Genomic DNA, 24,390 nt, shown 5'->3' on the forward strand with positions numbered 1-24,390 from the left:
GAAATGGACTGATTTTTTTTAACTGAACATTTAGATTATGTAGTGTCATGTTAAATTATTTCAGGAAAAGAAGATTGGAATATTAGAATTACCAAACTCAGAAAACAGGTTGAGGAGATTTTTAATACAAAATTTGGTAAGTTGTTTAACTTCAAAGCCAACATTACAAAATAAAGATTGGAAAACCTTACATTTGTCATAAGAATTTACTTAATTCTTGTATTGCTGTTGCCTGCAGCTGAAGCTCTGAATCTTCCACAACCAGTGAAGGTGCCATATCCATTATTTGAGTCCAATCCACAGCACCTCTATGTTGAAGGATTACCAGATGGAATTCCTTTCAGAAGCCCGACATGGTTTGGAATACCTAGACTGGAAAGAATTATTCGAGGCAGTGCAAAGATTAAATTTATTGTGAAAAAGTAAGTCCTGTATATTAAGTTTTAGTCACCCTTCCTAATGTTTCTTTTCGGTTGGTGTCAGCTTTTGTGCGATTAAAATTTTGAAATGTAAAATGTGTCGTTGTGTTAAATGCAATCATTTGTACCAAAAAAAAATTCTTACAGCTACTGCTGATACTTATTTCCATGCTTTTTCAACCAGGCCAGAATTAGTAGAGCCTTACCTTCCTGATGGGTTAAAAAAGGGAAAAAGCACTGATGGTAAGGATCTGGATGTTTTTATCCTCAGTTCAAGATGGTTACCTTCTGAAAATCTATATATTTGTTAGTGAGGAATCTGTGTTTTAATTTTTAACCTGAAATGTGGAGCAATAGCAGTGTTATTGACCAATGTTTAGGCAATCTATGCTATATTTTTTCCCCTCGCCATATTTGGCCATTCTAGTTTTCATCTGCGCTACAAGAATTGGTTTAATTTGTATTATAAGAGAAAGGATCAATCATCCAGGAAAGATTTTGTGTTCTCACTTTGAGAACTCAGGAAATTCTGGACACATTTTGTTGGATATCACTACTATGCTTCCTTCATATGCTATAGTTTCTTAGGAAATGTCTCAGTTTATAAACGATGCTGAAATAGCAGATCTGTGGAGAGGGAAACAAAGTGAACATGACAGGTCAATGATTCAACAGAACTGGAAAAGCTAAAATGACAAGTTTTAAGATACAAGGAAAGGGAGGAGAGAAAAGGAATCCATGATAGTGTGGAAGGCTGAGGAGATTAAATTACAAAGATATAGAAAAGCCAAGTACTGTGAATGCTGGAAATCCTGGGATATTGGAGCAAGGCAAAAAGGGGGTGGTAAACCAAAATAAAGAAATAAGAGGTGAGTCCTGGAGGTGTAAACAGGATTAGTAGAATCATTTTCTAAAATTCTTTAACTCCGAGTGAGAAGATGAATTGGAAAGTGAGATGCTGTTGAATTGCCTTGAATTTTATTGAACAATACAGATGGCAGAGGGCACAGATTAAAGTGGTGGGGGTGGGGGGGGGGGCGATGCAGAGAATTAATGTGGGGGGAGGGGGGGGGGGAAATGTAGTAAATAAAGGCATTCCAGTACTTGTGCGAAAGGGCAGGATTATTGTAGGATACTAATGAGTGGACCAGTGTGTTTTGGATAAAGGAAAAGCCACCAGAAAGGCTAGCATGGCATCATCAGAACAAATGTACCGAAACCAAGAAGTTAGAATGATAGAATGGTGCTTCCAGGAAGTTAAAGAATGGTGCTTCCAGGAAGTTAAGTCCTGTTAGCTATGGGAGTCACTGAACTAAATGTACATTGGTCAGTACTTTATACCCTCCCACCCCCAAAGAAATGGAGTCAGAAAAGGAAATATGAAAATTTGAAGAAGAAATCAAATGAAAACTACAGATGGTGGAAATTCGAAATAAGAACAGGAAAAACTTGGAAATACTCAGGTTAGACAGCATCTTTGAAAAGAGAAACAGAATTAACATTTCAGGTTCGAGGCCCTTTATCAGAATTATTCTGACAAAAGGTCTTGGACCTGAAACTTTAACTCTGTTTCCTTTTCCATAGATGCTGCCTGATCTGATGGGTGTTTTCAGACTTTCTGAAGTTGGAAGCAAAACTAAAATATTCCCCAGTGGAGTGAGATGAAGGAACAATCAGCATTGAAGTGGAAAAAGAGCGATGGTGGACCAGGAGCAAAATGTTTCACATTTTCCATTGAAAGGCAAGCGGGCGTAGGATGGAAATGTTTTCCCACAGCAAAAGTTTTTATTTAAAGTGAACAAGATTGGGGGGTGGTGTAGAGTAACTTGTTTAAATTGTACTTTTAAAAAGAAATTGAGACTGAGGACCTTCCAGGCGGTCTTTCTCAGAGAAACATGCCCTTTGGCCCTCCATATCCATGCTTACCATCAAGTACTTATTTGTAGTAATTCCATTTACCAGCATTTGGTGTATGTTGTACTTTGCATTGGGATGGAAGTGCAAAGGGACTGGAAAGCCTTCCTGAAAATTAAAGGGCTAGGGCCAGGAAACTGGAAGTAGCAAAAAGCTTCAAATAGTTAGAGATGTAGGTAGGAAGATTGAATAAGGAGGAAAGGTTGTCAATATAAGTTTTATAAGGAGAATGGGGTTGAGAGGGAAAAATAAATCAGCCACGATCGAATGGTGGAACAGACTTGATGGGCTGAATGGCCTAATTTTCCTCATGTCTTATGCTTTAATATTATGCAAGAATGGGTGGAAATAATGGTCCTACCTGGGCGGTCCTTGTGTAGGTCTTGGGAAGGAGTTGTATGTGGGTGGTGCATGTTTTGGTGGAAAGATGGCCAAAGATAAAATGATGTTAGGAATAATGAGGGGAAATAACAGCTTGAAGTTTGGTGGTGGGGTAATGGCCCAGAGCAGCATGAGAAAATGCCAAGAATTGATATTTGCTGTCTTGGAGGACAAGTGAATGGCTTGCCAAATAACGCCTAACCCTTATTAGTGCACTGTGACATGGTTTAATGATGTTTAGGTTGGATCTGCAAGTTCAGATAGAGGTAGGTTAGACCGGGTGAGTGGAATAGAAGTTTGACATTTTCTTTCATGGTAAATCAAATAATCTAGAGAGGTTAAGAGGGCAGAGGGAGAAGTTCTGATCAAATGAGGTTTGTGAAACTGAAAGAAAAGATCTATTCTTCTGGGGGAAGACCCCAGAAAATTGGGTGTTAAGACAATAATGACAATGACAGAAAAGCTGCAAAATGTCATGTAGAGCTTGAAATTAATTCAGGTGACTTATGGAAGGGACAAAAATAAGGTCTATCCTGAGATTTGATAGAGTTGGAGAGAGGAAGGTCAGAAGGGAGAGTAAAAACAGTTTTGCTAACTTTATTTCATACCCTGCAACTTCTTGTTTCTTTTTGTGTAAGGGACTCCATTGTGTGCTCCCATTTTCTATTTCCATTACATCTATTCTATCAGTCACTTCCACACTGCTCCCTCCAGTTTATCTGCCTCAACTTGACGATCTGATTCGGACATTTTTGATGGGGTCCCAAACTCCTTTCCCATATTTTTACTGTCACGTGGGCTGGAAAAGGAAATCCCACAATGTTTTTAATCCATTCCATAAATTTGAACATTCATTTTGGATATCCTCTGCAACTTCCAATATCCTTTTCCACATAGCCAACAATCATACCTTCCTCTCTCCTCTTTTCAACATCTACCTTTTATGACACTAATCCATTTTTTATTCACACCTAACAACATCTTTGCCTTCCTAGGTACCTTTCCATCGAAGCAGACAGGGCTAACTCTCTTCACACCATCCAGGATCTATTTACTGGGTGAAACTGTGATTTTACTTCATTTTGCTGTACTGTCTTCACTGTCTACTGACATTGGAAAATCCATATCCAGATTAGGTGGCTTCTTTATGAAATGCCTCTATTTGGTTTGCAAGCATGCACTTCAATTTTGTTTCAATTCCACTTTGTCCCCTGTTCTAATTAAATACAAGGTCTCATCATTTAATTCGGTCCTTTAAGGCCTTAAGGACAGCATTGAGCTCAACAATTTCAAATAATGGTTTCTGCTATTCCCATATGCACACCCCGAGATTCATGTTCTGTTCCCATAGCTGTCCCATTACCACTCATCGCAATATAATTTTTGTCATTAATCTCTGCTGCCTGTCATATTTCCTACTATTCTAAATTCCCATTGTCCCTTTCTCTGTATCTCAAAACTTGTTTAGCTTTTCCCAGTTCTGATGAAAGTTCGTCAATCTGAAACATTTAACTGTTTTTGTACAAGGATGCTCTCTGACCTGTTGAGTATTTTCAGTACTTCAGATTTCCAGCTTTCGCAGTATTTTGCTTTGGTGTGTTAATTATAGTCTGGAGAATTGCATTGATATTAAAATTTTAAAGTCATGTGTTGTGGACTCATTTTATTTCAAACTGGATTTAGACTGTCCAAACTCATTTAACTTAGGGACCCCACCCACCAACAGAGGGAGGAGACGTGTTTCCCGTCCATCTGAGCCCAATTTGACCCGACCTGTCAAAGGTGAAAGGATTGTATCCTAAAATACTTTATTTAGTCTGTACTTGAATTGGTTTCATGTGGTTTTTTCTTTTGATTAGACCATTAGTAAATTGTCCTTGGTACATTCCTGATGTTTTAATTCCACCCCCTTGATTTTTTTTTTGCTGTGCACAAACTGTTGTAATGCACTTAATACGTACAAAATAATTGTGAAATGCACTACATATAGAGATAAAAGGAGATACTAATGTAGTGGTGAATTCATTTGAAAATGAAGTATTTCATATAATTTTTTAATATACCTCATTTGCATTTATTAGACTCAAGCAGTTCTCTACCAGAGAAGGCAGCACAAGTATTGACTCCGAGCAGCCCAGAGATAGAAGTTACCATAGAAGGTATTTTCCTGTTCATATAGAATGGAAATTTAATTCTGTCCAATTCGTGGGTTAAAAGGACTTTCCACCATTGCCCTTCAAATGTGCTGGAAAATATCACAAGTTTCATTGGAATGTTCTCAGATATCACATTACCCATCGTCCCCTCCCAAACACCTGCCTTATTTCTCTGCTCATAGGTTTTGGCTCCATTTACAAAACTGGCTGATATTCATGATTTTTCAGTATTCAGCCACCTATGATCAGATTGCTAATTTAATGGAATGATATGGAAATTGTAAGAAAATACTAGGAACTAGGGCATATCATTGATGCCTGTTTCAATTCTAAGTCATGGAAAAGTACAAATGTTGATTTTAAAAATAATTCCTTTGCATAATGCAGATATTGTAATAGACTTTTCTCATTGTTTCAATAAAGACTACCCCTCTACACCAGCTTGTCCTGGAGGGTGATTCAGTCTAATGGTATGCGTGCAATTTTGAGTCCCTGTTTATAACCTCTGTAATTACGTAGCTACATTTTAATTGGTACAGTGTATTGAAATTGGATGTTTAGAATAGAAAATGACTTGTATTATAAAAGTTTTGCAATGTCACCATTGTGACATACAACCAGCTATTACTAGTGAAGGCTTCTTGGAATAATTTGTAGAGCACCTGAAGGTTAGAAATCGGCACATGCATGCTCATGCATCCAAGGTCTCTGGTTGTACAGAAGTTGGTAATTGCCACTCATTTCACGGTTAAGTGTAGTGGCCATCTGTTATATTTGATGTGTGCTTTCTGTGAATAAGGATAGTGGCAGTACTTTTACACCCTTAAATGCAGGTTTTCTGTACTACATATGAGTGCCCAATACCTCCAATTTGTACTTGTCAGTTGTCCACAGATTAAGAAATAACCTGTCCTCCCTGGGAAGTGGCATGTGGAGTTCTCTGTAAGATGACGTGTCTGTTATTGGGAGATTGTAAGAGTTAACAAAGTACACTTGGAAATTCAGTACCTGAGTAAGGCAGGTTTGCTTTACTTCTCAACAGTTTTTATTACTGAATAACTCATTTGTGAGTCCTCCAAGTATAAACTTTTTATTTTGGGTTAGAATTCTTCATGGTCTGTTTCTGGCACGTTTGGATACCAGTACTGTAATGAATAAAGTGGCATTAGCTGGCAACTTGGTTCAGTGTGGAATTGGTCTTCATTGGTGAACTGCATGCTTTTAGCTCGTTGAGTTCTAGCGATAGCCTTGTGCACAGGTTTCTGCAAGAACCGGACATTTGGCCAGTGGTCTGGCATTTTTTAAAAAAAAAATGTATAAAGGAAGTAATATACTGTTGTGCAAAATTTTTAAAGAACTATTGTTAGAGACATGCAGTTTTAAATAAAAAAAACTCAATCCTGCATTTTTATCTACAGCTTCTGATGAAACACCGCCAGTGAAGACAGTTGGAAATAACACTCAAGCAAATGGTTCAAATGTTGCCTCAAATGCCATATTCAAACCAAGAGGCAGGGAGTTTTCATTTGGTAAGAAAACTGTGAATGAATGCATTGGGATATATAATAACACTTGATCTATTAAGAACATTTTGAAGTTTTGAATAATGGATTTGTGTTCGTGAATTGGAATAATCTAATGGTTCTTAAACAATCTAATGCAATGTCTTGGGCATTGTAAATGATCCCATGATCTGCTGGTCTCTCTTAAGGCATTGGCAATAGATGTATGTCACTTAGACCTTTGAAGTGTCAATAGTTCCCTCTGTCTCCACAGAAATGACACATCACAAAATGTATAACAATTCAACTTTTTTGTTCTTAAAACTGTTACATCTGCAATGTACAATGGTAGAAACAATTCCTAATCATCCGTGAATCACTTTGTATCTACTCTACCACCAAACATGAACAGTTTTATTATTATTTACTCTATCAAACTTATTGATAATTTTAACCATTATCACATCTCCATAGCCTTTTCTGCTGTTCATAAGAACAGCTCTTCTTTGTCTCCCTACATAATAATAATCTTTATTCTTGGAGTCATCTTTATGTGAGCTGGTATGAAAAATGCAGCTGCTTTTTTCAAATTACAAATGTGTTACAAATCGTAAGTTTAAAGTCAAGATGATTAGAATGGTTTCCAATTGTTGTTTAAAAAGAGAATTTTTTTTTGTAATAATGAGTACATAACTTTTAACTGCCCATCATTAAAGAAACAATTTGAGAGGAACTTGAGGGGCAATGTTTTTACACAAAGGGTGGAATCAGCTGCCAGAGGATGTGATCGAGGCAGGTACAATAACAACTTTTAAGAGACAGTTGGACAGGTACATGGATTGGAAAGGTTTAGAAGGTTATGGGCCAAACGCTAGCAAATGGGACTAGCTTGGATGGGGCATCTTGGTTGGTATGGATCAGTTGGGTCAAAGGGCCTGTTACTCTGCTTTATGACTCTTTATTTTGCCAATTCCTGGAATGGTCCAGGAAAATTTTGTGCTTTCTAAAGTGATAATTCCTCCAAACTGGCCTGAATATTTATCTGCTTTTGTTAGGGTAGGCCAGAAAAAACAGTACTAGCAGAGGTTAAGATTTCCAAGCTCGAGCATCTTCACATGCTTGGAAACAAAATACCAACTCGCATTTGGTGAACAGAGCTTCTGTGTTTGGTGTGCAGGTGGAATCGATTTGATTAGCTGACAGTGTATTGCAAGTGTAACTGGACTAAAACAATGAGTGATTATGAAATTGGGAATGAAGGTGAAATTCAAGTCACTAGTGCATAGTTTAGAATTCATTTGTAACAAATTCCAAGTCAACTAAATGTAGAGTGAAATGGGACACATTTCTATTGTTCCAGTTCTATGATGTATTTCCTTGGTTAATCATTGCTTGAAAAGAGTCTACCATTTATGGACGTTGGGAAAACTAGGAGTGGGGTTAGGGTTGGGGTGTGCAGACTTGAAAGATCAAAGCTAAACGTGGGCCACTCAATCCAGTGCTCTGGTATAAAAACCTTGAAAGCTCATCGAGTGTTGCTCATAAGGCATCTTGCTTCGGGTGGGGTGATGCAAAGGGGATGGCGTTGCCCCTGTTCAATTGACCTGGAAATAGTAATTATTGCATTAACTCTAAAATATCTTGGCCTAACTTGCAGTACTTGTAGAACATCAGAGCCAAAGTCAAAATGAGAGTAAATCTCGTAGAAAATTGGAGACTATCACCTGAGGCAACATGCCACATACTGCTTCACGTTAGTTGAAAGCCCACACATTTATGGGTGATGTATCTCTGAGAACCATGAAAGTCTCTGGAGGACTAAGTTCCAACACAGCTGGAGTGGTTTCTTGGGCTAACCCCACATTGAACCTCCTGATGGCCTGCAGGGAAAGCATCATTCTCAAAGAACATCACCAACTGACAACCAATGAAATACCTTCAAATGGCAAAGGACCTTAAAGGTTGCTCAGCCTGAAATTCTGCACTTCTGCTGGTACCAGTTCTGATAATTACCCAGTCTACTCTCAACCTTCAGCAAATCGATGGAAGCTGTCATTGACAGTGATGTCAAGTGACATCCACTAATCAATGAGGGAGAAAGAACCTGGGAAGTTTAAAATAAAGAACAGAGAATGCTGGAAACACCCAAGACAGTCAGCATCTGCAGAAAGCAAGAGAGTTGATGTTTCAGGTTGAAGACTGTGTCAGAATTCTGTTGTCATTTCATTTTCTCACCAATGTCTGGTTTTGGTTTCTCCAGGACCATTCAGCTCATCGTGGTCTCTGTGCAAACGTGGAGCAAAGAGCTGAATTCCAGAGTTGAGTGTGACTACCTTTGACACAGAGACACCCTAATAAAAGTAAAGTCAAAGGGCATCTTAAGGAATATACTCCAGTGGTTGGAGTCATTACTTCACACAAAAGAAAACTGTTTTGATTGTTGGACGTCAATCATCCCAGGCAAGATATTACTGCAGTAGTTCCTCAGAGCAGTGTCCTAGCCCCAATCATCTTCTACTGCTCCATCAATAAGGTCAGAACTGGGAATGATCCCTGATGCGCAATGTTCAATTCCATTTGCAACTCCTCAGGAGGTGAAGCAGCTGATATCTGCACACATTGAGACCTAAGTAAGATCGAGGCGTAAGCTGATAAGTGATGACTAACACTTGCTGCCCTAAAGTACCAGAAATTGACCAAATGCAACAAGATGGCATTTAACCACTGACTGTTGACATTCAGTGGCATTATCTTGCTGAATCCCCTATCATCAATGTACAGAGAAAGGGTTACCATTGACCAGAAACTTGGCTGGATCGGTCACATAAAAACCAAAGCTATAACAGCAGGTCAAAATCTGTCTATTTTGTGACCAGTGAGCCATCACCTTACAAGACAAAACCAAGAGTGGGATGGAATACTTTCCATCTGGCTGACTATAGCACCAACAACTCTTGAAGTTTGACATCCTCCAACACAAAGCAGCCTGCTTGATTGGCATCTTAACACCCACCCTAAACATTTACTTCTTCCATCACCAGCAATATGTACAGTCAACAAAATGCACTGCAGTTACTTACCTTAGGCTACTTTATTAGCATCTCTTAAACTTGTGACTGTCACCAAGAAGGCAAGAGCAGCAAGTGCATGTTTAGGTTCCCCTCTAATTAACATGTCATCTGACATGGAACTATATCTCTAGTCCTTCATCATTGCCTGATCTAAATTAACTAGTGGCACTGTTTATCAGAAGAACAATAGCACCACCTTGAGGGCTGTTAGGGATGGGGAATAAATACTGGGCTTGACAGTGATGCCCGGTACCCAAAAAAATGAATTGTAAAACAAACTCCAAAGCCTGCAAACTAATGATGGCCTCTGTTCTTGATGGCACACCTTTTGGCTATCTACCAAAAATCAACTGTAACCTTGGAGCTTACCCAAATGCTGAAGTACCAGGCTTTAACCTTTTAAGGAGGCACTAGACAAAGCTTAACCATTTGAAGACAGGCCATGGAAGATGCAACCATCTGGTCCACAAGTGGAACATGAAGAATAGCTCAAACTGTGACTGGCACCACCCAAGTCAAACCACTGACCACATACTGGACTCCCTGTGAGGCTCATTCCTGGTGGCACCGCAAGTATTCACACTACCTCACTTGAAGATGTTGAACAGGTTGCCAACTTTGACATCAAACTGTTGCCACCCCAGCCAATTAGTTTTCAGTAATGAAGAAATAAGCAACAGGAACTACTTTTAATTGTATAATAATACATTAAATAGGGAGAGAGACCAGGAGCTGCAAGTGGTGAGAATTAACTGTAGTGGAACATCCAGACTGGTTTACTTTTGCGAATTCAATTGAGTCTTCTGACTTTGGAATGAGGACTGTGGGGCTGTTTTTAATGTTAGCTGATACTTTACCACACCTCACCCAAAAGGAATAAAGCTGGACTAAGTCTTGTCAACCTCAACTAAATGGCTAAAGATGGAAATGTCAGCCTTATTGTTAAAAACTTAGAAACTGAGATCTAAAATGGTCATCTAAAACATCTGCACTTAGAAGGCAAAGTACATTGGCTGGACCACCTATGAATTGCTGTGCCAGGCCTTGTTTCTTCTCTTTAAACATTTTCTGCATCATCCTAAATTCTGCCTTGTGCTTCACATATCTTCTTGCACTGGACTTGGGCACTTTCTTCTTGTTAGCCCTAATTACTGATCTATTACTAAATCAACTTTGTGTTCAGATTTCTTGGCCTTCTCAACTAAAAGATCTACAACCCTGATCACAGGTTACTTGCATTTATTTCCTACTAACCTGATCTTATCTTAGCTGCCAGAACTCCAATTTCACTTAAGTTGAAGTACAGAAATTTGGTCAGAACTGATAAAACCCCACTAGACACATTACTAAAGCCATCTGAGGCTCTAACATTGTTACTGAGAGTAATATTAGCACAGCTACAGCAATTATTGAAACCACATTACTCACAATAGAGGTACTGCTTCTACTCCAGAATCATTATCTGACTTGTCCTCATCAATTACTGTATTAACCAAAGGAACAGGTCTAGCTCCAAATGCCACAAGCCTTCTAATATAGTCAGCAGTTGGAGACCTCCTTATTTTTGTCCCTAACTCCTTAGCAATCAAAACATTGATATTCTTCTTGCCTTCAAATTCTAAGTCCAAAGGGAGGAGCCTATCCATTCTTTTTCTGATCCAAATGGAATGGAGTCTTCCATTCCTAGCTAGCTGCTTTCACAGCCTCATTGGCTTCGCACAGCTAATTTAGATTCCAATCTTCATAGGGAAAACAGCCTTGAACTTCTGGATGCTGGAATGACCCTTCTGGCCCTGGGCTAATCCTCCTTCCCTTATGTATCCTATTACGGATAGGGCTGATGCATTTGAGATGATAACAAGCAATTGAATGGTATTTGTTAACTTCGTTACATTTACTACATTGCACACCAAGATGAAAACTACCATGCAGTCTATCAAAGTTTTTTTTTAAAAACAAGACCCTCATTGCATACACTACACATTGTTATCATCTGTTTGGTAATTCAATCTCATTGAAGACACCTGCGTCAGTGAGACCTGGACTAATGCCTTCTTGTAAATGGGCACCCCCACCTAAAATTGGTGGTCTAAAGCTGTCCTAAAACCAGCTTCTACAAGTTAAGCTTATAAAACTTCAAGATCTTCATTTAAAACATTAAAACTATTTGGGGAAGGTGGTGGCTCTTTAAAATGGTTAAAATATCAAATTTAATATTGTTTAAGAAAAAAAGGTAACTTCTGCTGGGGTTGTCTTTCCTGTCAGACTGCTCACTGCCCTCCATTTCCTTGACACCAGACATTAGAGGCAACAGTCTGATTCTGGGAACTAAGATTAAAAGTAACACAGTATCTCTAACAATAAAAATTATGTAGTTCAGTTGTACAGGAACTGGCTAGAGGCAGTGTTTCACTGTTAACTCATTGACAGGCGATTGAAACATCGAATTTTTACTGAATTCCACTTCCAATTCAGTGTGCACTCAGTTTCTACCAATGTATGTACACATGGAGGCATATATTTGAACAGTCTAACATGTAATGAATTTGATGTTTTTCTTTATAGAACAATGGAATGCCAAAATTACTGAGTTGAAGCAACAAGTGGAGACGCTTTTCAATGAAAAATGTAGTAAGTAATCTTTTTACTGGAAGGAAATTATTGAGTTTTGAAACTACAATGCCCTAATTATAGACATCATAGTTACAGTAATATATTAAGCTTTAATCTTGGTGGAAAATTGTGCAATGTTTATAAATGCCGTGATCCACAGAAACCACTGGTTCTTGATTATTTCAGAAACGGACTAATTGTTAAGCCTCTTGTAACAGCTTGTATTAACAGTATACTGTAACAATTAGATACATCATTCCTCCTTGGATCCCTTAAGCATTCAGAAATATTACTTCCTTTTGGGACACTCTAGTTCATTTTGTAAATTCGACCAACATCAACTCTCCATCCCACAGGACCTTTTCTTGCAATAGCAGGAGATGCATGTTTCCCCTTTTTGCTTTCTCTCTTCCCACAGTCTAGAACGCCCAAACGTCCTCTCCGAGGCAAAGCAGCAATTTACTTGTGGTACTTGTAATTTGTGTGATGATCTATAGTACATTGGTGAACCTAAATCCAGATTGGAGTATCGATTCTTTGAGAATCCTTTATTCAATTTGCAAACTTCCAATCATTACCACTATAATTCTATGCCTGGTCCCCCTATAACCCCTCAGTCCTTGGCCTCTGACACTGTTTCATTGAAAGTTACTGTAAATATGAAACTGCAACTAGTCTTCCATTTACACAGGTTACGTCCTTCTGGACTTAACGATAAGATCAACAATTTGTTATCAACATTCTAGCTTATTCACGAGCCTGATTGAATTCTTTGAGGATGTGACAAAGCACATTGATGAAGATAGAGCAGTGGATGTGGTGTACATGAATTTTAGTAATGCATTTGATAAGATTCCTCATGGAAGGTTCATTCAGAAGGTTAGAAGATAAGGGATCCAGGGAAACTTGGCTGTGTGGATTCAGAATTGGCTCGCTTATAGAAGACAGAGGGTCATGGTAGATGGAGTGTATTCTGCCTGGAGGTTGGTGACCAGTGGTGTTTCACAGGAATCTGTTCTGGGACCCCTGCTCTTTGTGATTTTTATAAATGACTTGGATGAGGATGTGGAAGGGTGGGTTAGTAAGTTTGCTGATTATACGTAAGGTTGGTGGTGTTGTGGATAGTGTAGAAAGTTGCTGTAGATTACAACAGGATATTGATAGAATGCAGACCTGGGCTGAGAAGTGGCAGATGGAGTTCAACCCGGAAAAGTGTGAAGTGATACACTTCGGGAGATCGAATTTGAAGGCCGAATACAAGGTTAATGGCAGAACTCTCAGCAGTGTGGAAGAACAGGGATCTTGGGGTCCATGTACATAGATCCCTCAAGGTTGCTGCACAAGTTGATAGGTTGTTAAGAAGGCGTATGGTGTGTTGGCCTTCATTGGTCGGGGTATTGAGTTCAAGAGCCGCGAGGTAATGTTGCAGCTCTGGTCAGACCACACTTGGAGTATTGTGTTCAGTTCTGGTCGCCTCATAGGAGGGATGTGGAAGCTTTAGAGAGGGTGCAGAGGAGATTTGCCAGGATGCTGCATGGATTGGAGAGCATGTCTTGAGGTTAGGTTGAGTGAGCTAGGGTTTTCTCTTTGGAGAGGAGGATGATGAGAGGTGACTTGATAGAGGTGTACAAGATAAGAGGCATAGATCGAGTGGACTGTCAGAGACTTTTTCCCAGGGTGATGATGGCTCACGCGAGGGGACATAATTTTAAGATGATTGGAGGAAGATGTAAGAGTGACGTCAGTGGTAAGTTTTTTTTACACAGAGTGGTGGGTGTGGAATGCACTGCTGACAGAGGTTGTGGGGCATTTAAGACGCTCTTAGAGAGACCAATGAATGATAGAGAAATGGAGGGCTATGTGGGAAGGAAGTGGAGCAGGGTAAAATGTCAGCACAACATTGTGGGCTGGAGGTCCTGTACTGTGCTATAATGTTCTATGTATTCACTTGAGATTTTTTCAATTTTTTCCTTATTTCAGCTAATTATTTTTGCTTAAGTCACTTTAGGGTTTCCAGTGTTGTATTTCAACAATAAGAAAAGCTTGTGGGCAGGTTCACAACAAATCCTAGTGTATAATAGAAGATTCTTGAGGCACAAACCAAACAATATCTTGTGACATTGTGCCACTGAATAAAATCATATTGAGTAAGTGAAAGAATTTAACAGGATGTGATGGTGATCTGTTCTTGAAATCTGAGCTGGATATGGATCTGGATTTGGACTCTGGCCTAGAGGATTGGACTAAGTTTGACATGGTTCCCAGGTCTCTGCACTCTGGCCCGGGTCCTGTATACTCCATACACTCCATTTTAGCACTGCGTTTCTAACTGTGAAGTATCATGGCTGGATGATTCTATTAAGGAATTGAGGCTGGTCTAGAGATTACTGACCCCATCCCACGACAACCAATTAATATTTCAGACATACAAAAATTCCGCACCATATGGGACTTTGGCAGCCCTTCATTTGCATCTATTACACTTTATTTCACTTTGCACTGTCATTCATTTGTCCTTTTTTAATCTCTTGTTGCTTCTACCTGTTCTCAGATACCCCAGCCCCTCCGCACCAACCGTCTCCTAACTTTTCCCAGTTCTGACAAAAGGGTAGTGACATAAGACACTTTTTTTTTCTCTCGACAAGTGCTGCCTGATCTGAGTATTGCCAGCATTTAATTTTTTTAAGCCATTAGCCACAATATTTTACTTCTGAGGAATGTGTTGCAGGGTCCTTTTAGTAACTTGCTCTTTCGTTGCAGGTGAAGCATTGGGTGTTTCAGAGCCAGTGAGAGTGCCCTATGCACTATTTGAATCACATCCAGATGATTTCTATATTGAAGGTTTGCCAGATGGTGTGCCCTTTAGGAGGCCGTCAACCTTTGGAATTCCTAGACTGGAAAAGATTCTCCGAGCAAAAGCTAAAATCAAATTTATAATTAAAAAGTAAGCTTGCTTTTACTATTTTACAGGGTGAATTGAAATAAAATGTCTCTTGTAAATAAAGATTTTCCAGTGTGGATCAGTTTGAGGTATACTATATAGGAACAGTGATATAACTATGGCACCCTGTTTTTATTCTACAGTATCATTCAAAATCAGTTTAAAAAGCAAGGATATTGCAGCACTAGTGCAACATACTGCTTGAATGACAGATGTCTATTAAATGTGTCAGAATGTGTTCTTGCATCTCCACATGGGTGAAAGCAATCCAGGCATTTGTAGGGAAGAATTGCTGTTTAGTTGGTATGAATAACAAGCTGAATAATGCACCCCAGTTGAACAGATCCTTGAAGTAAGAAAGCTGTAAGAATTGATTAAACACTGTCATCATTTAATCAGCTGATTTTCTTCATTGCTGATTTTCATTATTAGTTGTATCAGTAGCAAAAGTTGTATCAGTCAGCCCATTTCTTTGCATAATAATGTTACACTGGTTAAAATCTGTGATACTACACCTGCTCCATTCAAGTCCCTGTATGGTAGTTTGGCCCTTCCTCACACCATTCATATTTTGTGATCCATGGACAGGTTCCTTTCCCTACTGAGAAAAGCTCTAGACTCTTGAATTCCTGTTTTTAGAGATGTTATAGGTATTGGACAACCTGGGCTCAATCTTGACCTCCATTGCTGCTTTTGTGAGTTTGCAAGTTCTTCGTTGAACACGTGGTTTTCTGCCAGGTGCTCTAGTTTCCTTCCACATCTCAAAGGCATGCTGGTAACTGCTGCAAATTGCCCCTAATGTAGGTGGATAACATATGTTTACTTTTTTTTTGTGGGGGTGGGGTGGGGTGGAGAAGGAAGGGAGTGGGCACGAGAGGCATGGGTTGAAGGGAGAACAAATGGGGAAATGGGATTGCACTGAGAGCAGCGGAGACTTGGTGCGCTGAATGACCTATTTTGTAACCAAATGAGAAATAAATTTGCTGGTAATACATACCGCATGGCAGGAATAAAAGATTGGGCTGGATTGTGGTTGGCTTGGCTTGCTTCTGTGCGATTTTTTCACATGCGCACTTTTGTGGCTCCACAGCATGAATTAAGCTCCAGTCTGTGCTGCTATTTCAATTCCACAAAAGCAAGAATTTACTAAAGTTGTAAGGCCTCAGCTGACAGATCCTGAGACACTGTCCTGATGACTTTCTAATAGCTTGTGCTGTCAAAGCATTTTCAAATATTTCTGAAGGTCTGTTAATCCCCAACGTATAAACATTTTAAAAATTATTTTAAAATTCATTAAACAAATTAACTAAAATGAAAAACAAACCACTAACCTTCATTTTTCCGTTCAGGCCGGCCATAGCTGGCATAAGGTTGAGGGGCTGGATACGCAGTGCATCCAGTCCCTTAGCTCAGTATCTGACCTTCATCGTGTTCCTGCCTTCCAAACTGCTGGTAAAAGGTAAATATATTTCAGTTCGTTATCTTAAGAGGGGTTTCAGCAAGCTGTGGAACTGATTGGGCAAATTATACTTTTATGAGAACCTGGCACTGTAAATCAGAAGAAATTGTACTAAATTGTACATCGTAATGGTGAAGCTAAATCTTTCTGGGCAGTGACCTTAATTTTGATCTGCCTATATTTAAATATCCTTGTTATAATGTTTAGTCCTTGAGGATCATGACAATGAACAAAGGTTGATTTTTGAGGGAGGAGAGATAATGGATAAATGTATAGACTAAGACTACCCAGTTTGGCCATAAAGTTAGAGTATACAGATTTTCACCTTGCACAGTAGTGATCATGTATACCAGATAACTTGGCTTAAGTTAGAAGGACGAATAGATCTTGGGAAAGAGGAACTGAGGTTTGTAAAGATGACTTGAGAATGTTTCTGGGTAGGGAAACTGACATGTCCATGAACTATAAGACATGGTGAGAGAAGCAGGATTGAATTACCATACAGGGGCACTGGATGGAGCATGTTTAAATGTCTGCTGAGTCTTTCATTGCTCAGTGTTCTGGTCTTCAAGTTAGGTTATGCAATCTCAGGAATGTCACTTAATAGTTGATGATTCTTAAGGCAAATTCTGGCATAAATTATACTATATGATTTTTACCTTAAAAGCTAGCTTACGATTTGTTTTCTCAACAGACCTGATATGTTTCAGACTGCATTACAGGAAGCTGCCAAACGACCCCTAAGTGAGTAAAATATTAATTGTATAGTATATTTTAGTACTGCTGGTGGGTAGGAGAGGCTAGTGATCCTATGACAATAAGTTGCAAGAACAAAACTAGAGTTTGCTGAGAGTAGCTAAATTCTTGCTTATGATCTTTTGATATTAATTGCTTTGGGGTGGTAGTATAGAAATGAGAGTACACCACTGGATACAGCAAAACTCCTTTAATCTGGCAGGTTTAGGACTTCAGTGCCAGACCAGCAGATTTTCCAAACTTTCAGATGTTCTTCAATCAATGCTCTACCGCATCTAACTTTTTCTTTAAATGTTGCATAGTAGAATAATAAATTTTACTGTGAACCCTAAGTTTAAAGGGAGTGGGGAAAACAATGCCTTGGTGAATGGACAGGGAACACAGCAAACATCAGCAAGGAAATTTTAGGCAATCAATGGTGCCGTCTAAATAGCATCGGTTTGGGAAGCTCAGTGCTGTCATTTTCTTTCACCATTGGGATTTCAGATGGTGAGCCAGATGCTGAACCCTTGGGATTTCTGAATAGTTGGGTAGCAGCTTATCAGTTTTACTGAGTTTTGAACTTTAAAGAAATTCAACAAACTCCCAATTGTTCAAACGGGCATCAAAACAATGCTGGGAATACCCAGCAGGTCAAACAGTTTGTGTAGAGAAAAACAGTTGACATTTCAGGTGGTCAACATGTGACAGGTTCACAATAAAAGGCCATTGAGTCGCATGGAAATGTACCTTTTGGCACACAGTCCATGCTGATCAACCAAGCACCTATTTGAGTTGAAGTGTTAACTCTCTCTCTGTAGATGTGAGCTGCCTTAAGTATTTCCAGTGTTCTGTGTTTTTATTTCAAATTTCCATCATCTGTAGGTTTGCTTTTGAGTTTCAGGATATGTGGCTAAAGCATCCAGGATAGATGCTTGGTGGTGGATCTAATAACATTGATATGGCTTAGTGTTGGTTAATTCCACTACACATTGGTTTGGTTAACTCAATTTATACATGAGTTAACCTATTTAGGTGCATATTAGTTAGGTATTTTTATTCAGTGATTCTTTTGTCATTAATGTTAAATACTGTGGTAATAACACACCAGATGAGAACTTCTTATTTAGCTGTGTAATTTATCATTCATTGACTAGAGTAAATGAAATGATTGTGAGAATTTTCTTTATGCTTTAAAATGTGCAGAAAGTCTTAACTCAGTACTGACAAATCTGGGTGAAGAAATTTCTTCTCTGTCCTGAATGGCTAACCCTCTATTTGGAGATGGTGACCCAGGTTCTGGACACCCAGCCAGGGGAAGGATTGGTATATGCCTAATTTCCCTGATAATTTTGTAAGATTCAAATATTTGGTGCCTCCCATTGGTAGGGCAACGTGATATTGAGTCTATTTTGTCTTGGCATGGATCTTGAAGGCTCTTCTATAAGGTATAGCACACTACTTGGTGGACTTCCAGTACATGTAAATAATACTGCAGCTTGCGTCAAAAGATTGATGTTGTGTTGTCTTGAGGCTCTTGATGAGCACTGAATTTCTAGTCTTTTGAACAATCTCAATGAGGGTTTGTTTTGCACTTGTGTTCAAGCATTAACATCATTTATGAATATTGCCATGGTTTTAAAACAAAAAGCATATTTGGTTTTGTGGTGGTTTTTGATTGGCCAAAGATTGGATGTTCTTTATTAGCTCAGTTTAGTGCCACTGAGGCATAATCAGTACAAAATGCAGTCACTTGTAACTTTATCAGTTGTGTTTTACTTCTCTAAACAGCAAGATCGCAAACATCCTCTGAAGAGAAAACCCCTGAAGTGAAAAAGGCGATGACTACTACTATTGCTCCAACTGTTGCAGGTAAACAGAAGTACCTCACTCCTACCTCCATCGTTTATGTATTGACTATGAAATGTCTATTTAACATGAAATATTTATTCTCGCTACAGATTAGCTTTAGTTTGACATTATGTTAGCATTTCTCAAAACATTTACAATTTGCAATGCAGGGTGTCATTGGCTCATGCTTCTGAATATAGGCTGGAGAATGTGGTTTATTCAGTACGTATCAGTAGCTAATAGTGTCTATTAAGGAAAGTCAATCAGCTAAACTGAGTTTTCCACAAAATAATAAAAAGGTTACAGCACAGAAAAAGGCCACACATTCCATCTTGTCTGTGCTGCCTTGCTATCAGATCAACTCACTAATTCTATCCCCTGGCCCCTCACTTGTAGTCTTGCAATTTTTTTTCTCACTGTATATTTACTCACTTCCTCCTTGAAGGCTACAATTAACCAGTCTTCCCTATGCCTGCTGGAAATGCATTCCAGATTCCAACCACGCTGCAATTTTTGAAAAGGTTTGTCCTTGTGTCTTGATTCTCTTCTCTTCCTGTTTTATTTCTAGTACTTGACCCTATCCAGCAGGAACAGCCTCCCACTATTCACTCTGTCCAGACCCCTCACCATTTTATACTTTGACCAGATCTCTTCTCTGCCTTCTCCAAAGAAGATACTTGTAGCCCCTCCAATCTAACCTTGTAACTGTAGACCCTCAAATCAGGAACTGTTCTTGTAAAATCTCCTGTGAACCCTCTTGACTGCCTCCACATTTTTATAATGAGATGACCAAAATTGACCACAGTACTCCAGCTGAGGCTGCACCAATGTTTTAAAAAGGTTCAGCATGACTTCCCTTCTTTTATCGTTTATGCTTCTATTGATAAAACCCAGTGTATGCCTTATTAATTGGCTTATTAGCTTTCTCAAACTGACTTCACTTTTGACTTGTACACCAGATTCCACTACACCTGCATTCCTTTTTAGTATCCTTTATTCTATATGTCACCCTCATTCATCCTTTAGTTTATATTCTAACTCTTCGCATTGAACTTCATCTGCCATGTATCTCCCCATTCTACCAGTCTGTTTATATCCTGCTACAGTTCATCACTATTCTTTGTAGTTCAGTGCTACCAAGCTTTGTCATCTGCAAACTTAGAAGCTGTGGCTTGCATCACCCAAGTCTAGGTTATTAATCTAGATTAAAATAAAAGCAGTGATCCTGGGGAACACCACTATTTGCCTTCCTCCAGTCAAAGAAAAACAACCACTCACCATGATATTGTTGTTTAACTGAGCCAACTTTGTATCCCTGCTGTCAGTGTCCATTTTATGTCATGTGCCTCATCTTTGGTAAACTGTTATGCAGCATCTTATCAAAAGCCTTATGCAAGTCCATGTACACCACATCAACTGCATTGCCCTCATCGACACCATTCATTACCTCACCAAAACAAAACTCTCAAATTGATTAAATGTGATTTGCCCTCACAAATCTGTGTTGGCTAGCCTTAATGTGTTTTCCTCCAGGTGATTAATAAACCTGTCCTGCATCAGTGTTTCTGAAAGCTTTCTCATCGCTGAGGTTAACGTGACTAGCCTGTAGATGCTAGGTTTAACCTTGCTCTCTGTCTCGAACGACTAGTCGCTCTCCAGTCCTCTGGCATCGCCTTGTATCCAAAGGGCATTGAAAGATTCTGATCAGTTATCTCCACCATCCACTTTAGAACCACCCTCTGCCCTGCTGCAAGTCCATGAATATGCAGGCTACATTTTAAGCTTAAATGTGCTTGATACAAAAGCATTAGAGTGAAATTCACATTCTGAGCAAAGTGCTATGTAAAATACTTTGAAGGGGAATAATTACACAGGATGCTTGTATATAATTTTAGAATAACAACTTCTAACAATGTGTTAAAATTGGCTAAAGTGAAGCAGCAAGTATTTCTCATCTGTGTCATTTGATCAATAGATACGATCAGAATACAGCTCTTGAATTGTACTGAAAACATCTTCAACTTGTAAAACAAGAAATTGGGAAGTAGAATTTGTTACTAATGTTCCAACACCAGTTCATCTGTACAGTTTTATTAAAAGCATACTAGACAAGTAGTTGTTGTGAGAAAAGGTTCTTTTGTGTCTCAAAGGCAGAGGACTCTGGACACAGTCTTTGTGAATAAATCCTTAAATCCAAAGACACGTAGGAACAGAATGAATGGGAGCAGATGCACACTCGCACAGGTGATCGCGGAACATGAGGGGAATCGCAACGGGTGAAGTGCACATGCGCACACGTTACAAACGATCAGGGAAAATGCAACATGGTGCCTGAACCCCCGACCCTGCACAAGCATCGGCACTTTGGTGCCAGGAATCCTTAACTAATTACCCTTAAGTAGTGCACAGCTTACCTCGACATCCTCAGAGGCAGCAGGCCAGCGTGCGGCACTTTTTATACTGCTGAAGGGCTGGGGGTAGAGCCAGTCCAGGTGATTCACAAGCCAATCGCTCAGGGCCGGGTGCAAAGGTGTTTTATAAAAGCCAATGGTTAGGTGTGCCCAGAGGGGCAGGGGTGGAGCCAAACCTTGATTGACATGGTGTTGCTTCCAACCTGATGAGCAATGCTGTCATGCGACCAGAGGGGTCAGTGTTGTCACTGTCACATGACAGCCATGACCTTTTACTACATTCCACCCCTCAGAAGTTACACCAGTTATCAATCGTTACGTGGAGATGACTATTTCTAAATCTACAATTATATTGTAGTATATACAGTACTAGTGAAGGGCAGACATGCTCTTAATAATCTGACAAGCACAGCACAAGATACAGATAGCTACTACAATTAAAACAAGAACAGTGGCCCAGTGGATGACAGTTGCCCACCACCCCCACCAGAGACCCAAACGGCCACCAGTTTCCCCATGAGCTGTTGTGCTGGAGGAGCTGGTCCCTTGCCTTTTGAATTTTGGCCACTGAGTCCCTAATGTGAGTAGCCAGGTTGGTGATGTTGCTGGACTCATTAGGGATAAAGGTATAGCACCCCTTACCAATCACTGCACAGGTGCCACTGTCTGCAGTGAGTAGGTAGTCTATGGCTATTCAATTCTGCAGGGCTACCAACCTGACGGCAGCCAGCTCTGCTGCCATCCTCATCAGGGCATCCTTGATATGTTGCAGTGCCACTGCTGTTTTGTTAGCCAGCGTCTGGAGCACGCTGGTCATCTGGATGGCCTCACGGGACAGTCGGGTTATGCTATACGTGGGAAAGGCTATCATATAGAACCTCTCCGCCTCTGGTCCTCCTGTCCCTGTGGCTGCTCTATGCCAGCTGCTCCCCAAGTTCGAGTGTGGATATAGGGCATCACAAATTCTGGAAAGCAGCAGCTGCACCAGCTTGCGGGTAGGCACAGTAGCCACAAATCCAGTCGGTCCTGTTCAAAGTCCAGGGAGTCCCCAGCTTAGTGGCGCTGTCAGTGGTCACTGAAGCCCCTGCGTACCAGTTTCGCTCACACTCACTGTGGCCACCTGAAAGGGTGGAACTGTGCTCATTGTGGAGTCTGCACCAGCATTCCCCAGGCTTGCCCAATGGCTGTGGGATGACTCAGAGGGTCGGGACTTGGGTGGAGGTCAAATTGGAGGGAGGGAAATATCAGTTCGTGAAACACCCACCCCACTGGGAATCACTGGCAGAAATGTGCTGTAGTGGTGAGGAACTGCCATCCAACTCCCCCCTCCCCCCCCCCCCACCCCACCCCACCCCCAAACCGATATACTGAACCCGACAGGCACAAAAAGTCTGTAAACAGTTCACTCGAAGATCATCCAGGGGGATCGGTGTAAGTGGTAGAGCTTCACTGGCGTGTGCTGGGGTTCAGACGCAAGTCTAGCACTCTGATTTATTGGAGGCGCTGGTGAATTCATAAGCAACTCTGTGCCCTTGGATCTTCTACCAGAGGCTCCATTTGGCAACTGTCTCACTGGCCAAGACCAGCAATTCAAAATGGACACCTGCCTGGCAGGGAGCAAGTTGCAGTGCTTGTGTATACTTCTGTATATTCCCCCAATGTACAGCGACAGGTATATGTGGCTTCAGGTCTCCCAGGCAGGAGAGGGCAGTGGAACAAATGGGCCGGGACCCCAGGCCTTCATCCTGTGGGGGGGGTCTGCCACCCTGTGGGTGAAAGTTCCTGCTGGCAGAGAAAGGCTATTTCCTGTCTCAGCAGGTCCTGGAACTCAGCCTTTAGGGCAGGAGAGACTGTTTAGGGGAGGGACAGAGGCAGTGTCACTGGGGGCAGCCCAGGTGGCCTGGAGGTCGGGGGTGCCCCATGTCGGGCTTGATCCCATGGTGGTTGTGGGGTTCCCTTGGCCAGATGACCCCCTGCAACACTCTTTCCAAAGCGCATAAATGGCAGGGGTCGGGATCCCATCTATGCTGCCGCAGTCCACTCCTGTGCGCAGCAGGTCCAAGAATAGCTGTCTGCGCGTGAAACATGGCTGTGGCTGTGGCTCTAGCCCTCGGTTTTTTCCCTACAGACCTGGGTGGGTTTCCCCCACTGCAAGAACTCTAGACCTTCCAGGAGGGTGATAGCGTCCCGCATGGTCTTCCCACTAGCCGGTCCCATGAGGGGCAGGACCACTGGCCTCAAATCGGGGTGCATGGTGGTGACCAGGTATCCCGTTAGTGTGCTGGTCACCCTGGTGTTTTTAACAAGTCACGACTGCCAGGCCTCTGAGGCCTGTCATCAGTGCCCATTCCCTGATGACCCTGGTGCCCTCACTAACCGTGCTCCACGGTGGTTGCCTGTATGAGTCCCATTTGAGGAGGGTAGGGTACCAGACCATCACTGTGGTCACTACTGAATCCCCCAGGGTAGTGTCTTTCCCAGCCCCTCCCAGTGGTGCCCACATCAATGCTCTGTTGATCAAGACAAGCTCCCCAGGGCGCTTACTTCCTGGTGAGAGAGACTCATGTTGGGGGGGGCCTTCATCCCATAGTCAGAGCAGCCATGTGCTCGCTCAGCCACTGGCAGTACCAGTCCACTAGCTGGGTCAGCACCTTGGGTGAGAAATCCTGGGCCTCCGTAGTCTTGGAGGGACCACAGGCACTTCCCCCTGCAGGGGCCTCATCCTGACTCCCCTCCCCTCTCTGGCAGACCTGGGACTGCATGGTGACGGGTCAAGCATGCAGGGGTTCGGGTGGATGGGGGGAGGGCAGGTGTGATGGAGCCCTGGCTCTTCTGGCACCCCCTCCTTGTCAGTATCCATCCATATATCCCCATCCCCCAGCCATGTGTCCAGCTTGTCGTCGTGCTGGACCAGGGCTTGAATTTTTAATGGGTCTG

At 41.1% G+C, this 24,390-nt stretch overlaps 1 protein-coding gene across 9 annotated transcripts in view; it reads left to right on the plus strand.

Annotated features, from left to right (window-relative positions):
• Positions 1-24,390, plus strand: part of LOC127581156 (general transcription factor II-I-like) — a 124,943-nt gene that overhangs the window by 87,604 nt on the left and 12,949 nt on the right. For 7 of the 9 annotated variants that reach the window (XM_052035206.1, XM_052035209.1, XM_052035207.1 and 4 more), the window contains 10 exons: positions 65-136; positions 239-422; positions 604-662; positions 4,422-4,496; positions 4,796-4,873; positions 6,289-6,399; positions 12,009-12,074; positions 14,817-15,000; positions 17,151-17,200; positions 18,983-19,063. In XM_052035206.1, the coding sequence (XP_051891166.1) occupies positions 65-136; positions 239-422; positions 604-662; positions 4,422-4,496; positions 4,796-4,873; positions 6,289-6,399; positions 12,009-12,074; positions 14,817-15,000; positions 17,151-17,200; positions 18,983-19,063 (960 nt within the window). The remainder of the gene's footprint in view (positions 1-64; positions 137-238; positions 423-603; positions 663-4,421; positions 4,497-4,795; positions 4,874-6,288; positions 6,400-12,008; positions 12,075-14,816; positions 15,001-17,150; positions 17,201-18,982; positions 19,064-24,390) is intronic. The other 2 variants (XM_052035205.1, XM_052035212.1) reach the window with 2 other exon arrangements.

This window comes from Pristis pectinata, chromosome 21 (assembly GCF_009764475.1).
Source record: "Pristis pectinata isolate sPriPec2 chromosome 21, sPriPec2.1.pri, whole genome shotgun sequence".
NCBI classification, from domain to species: domain Eukaryota; kingdom Metazoa; phylum Chordata; class Chondrichthyes; order Rhinopristiformes; family Pristidae; genus Pristis; species Pristis pectinata.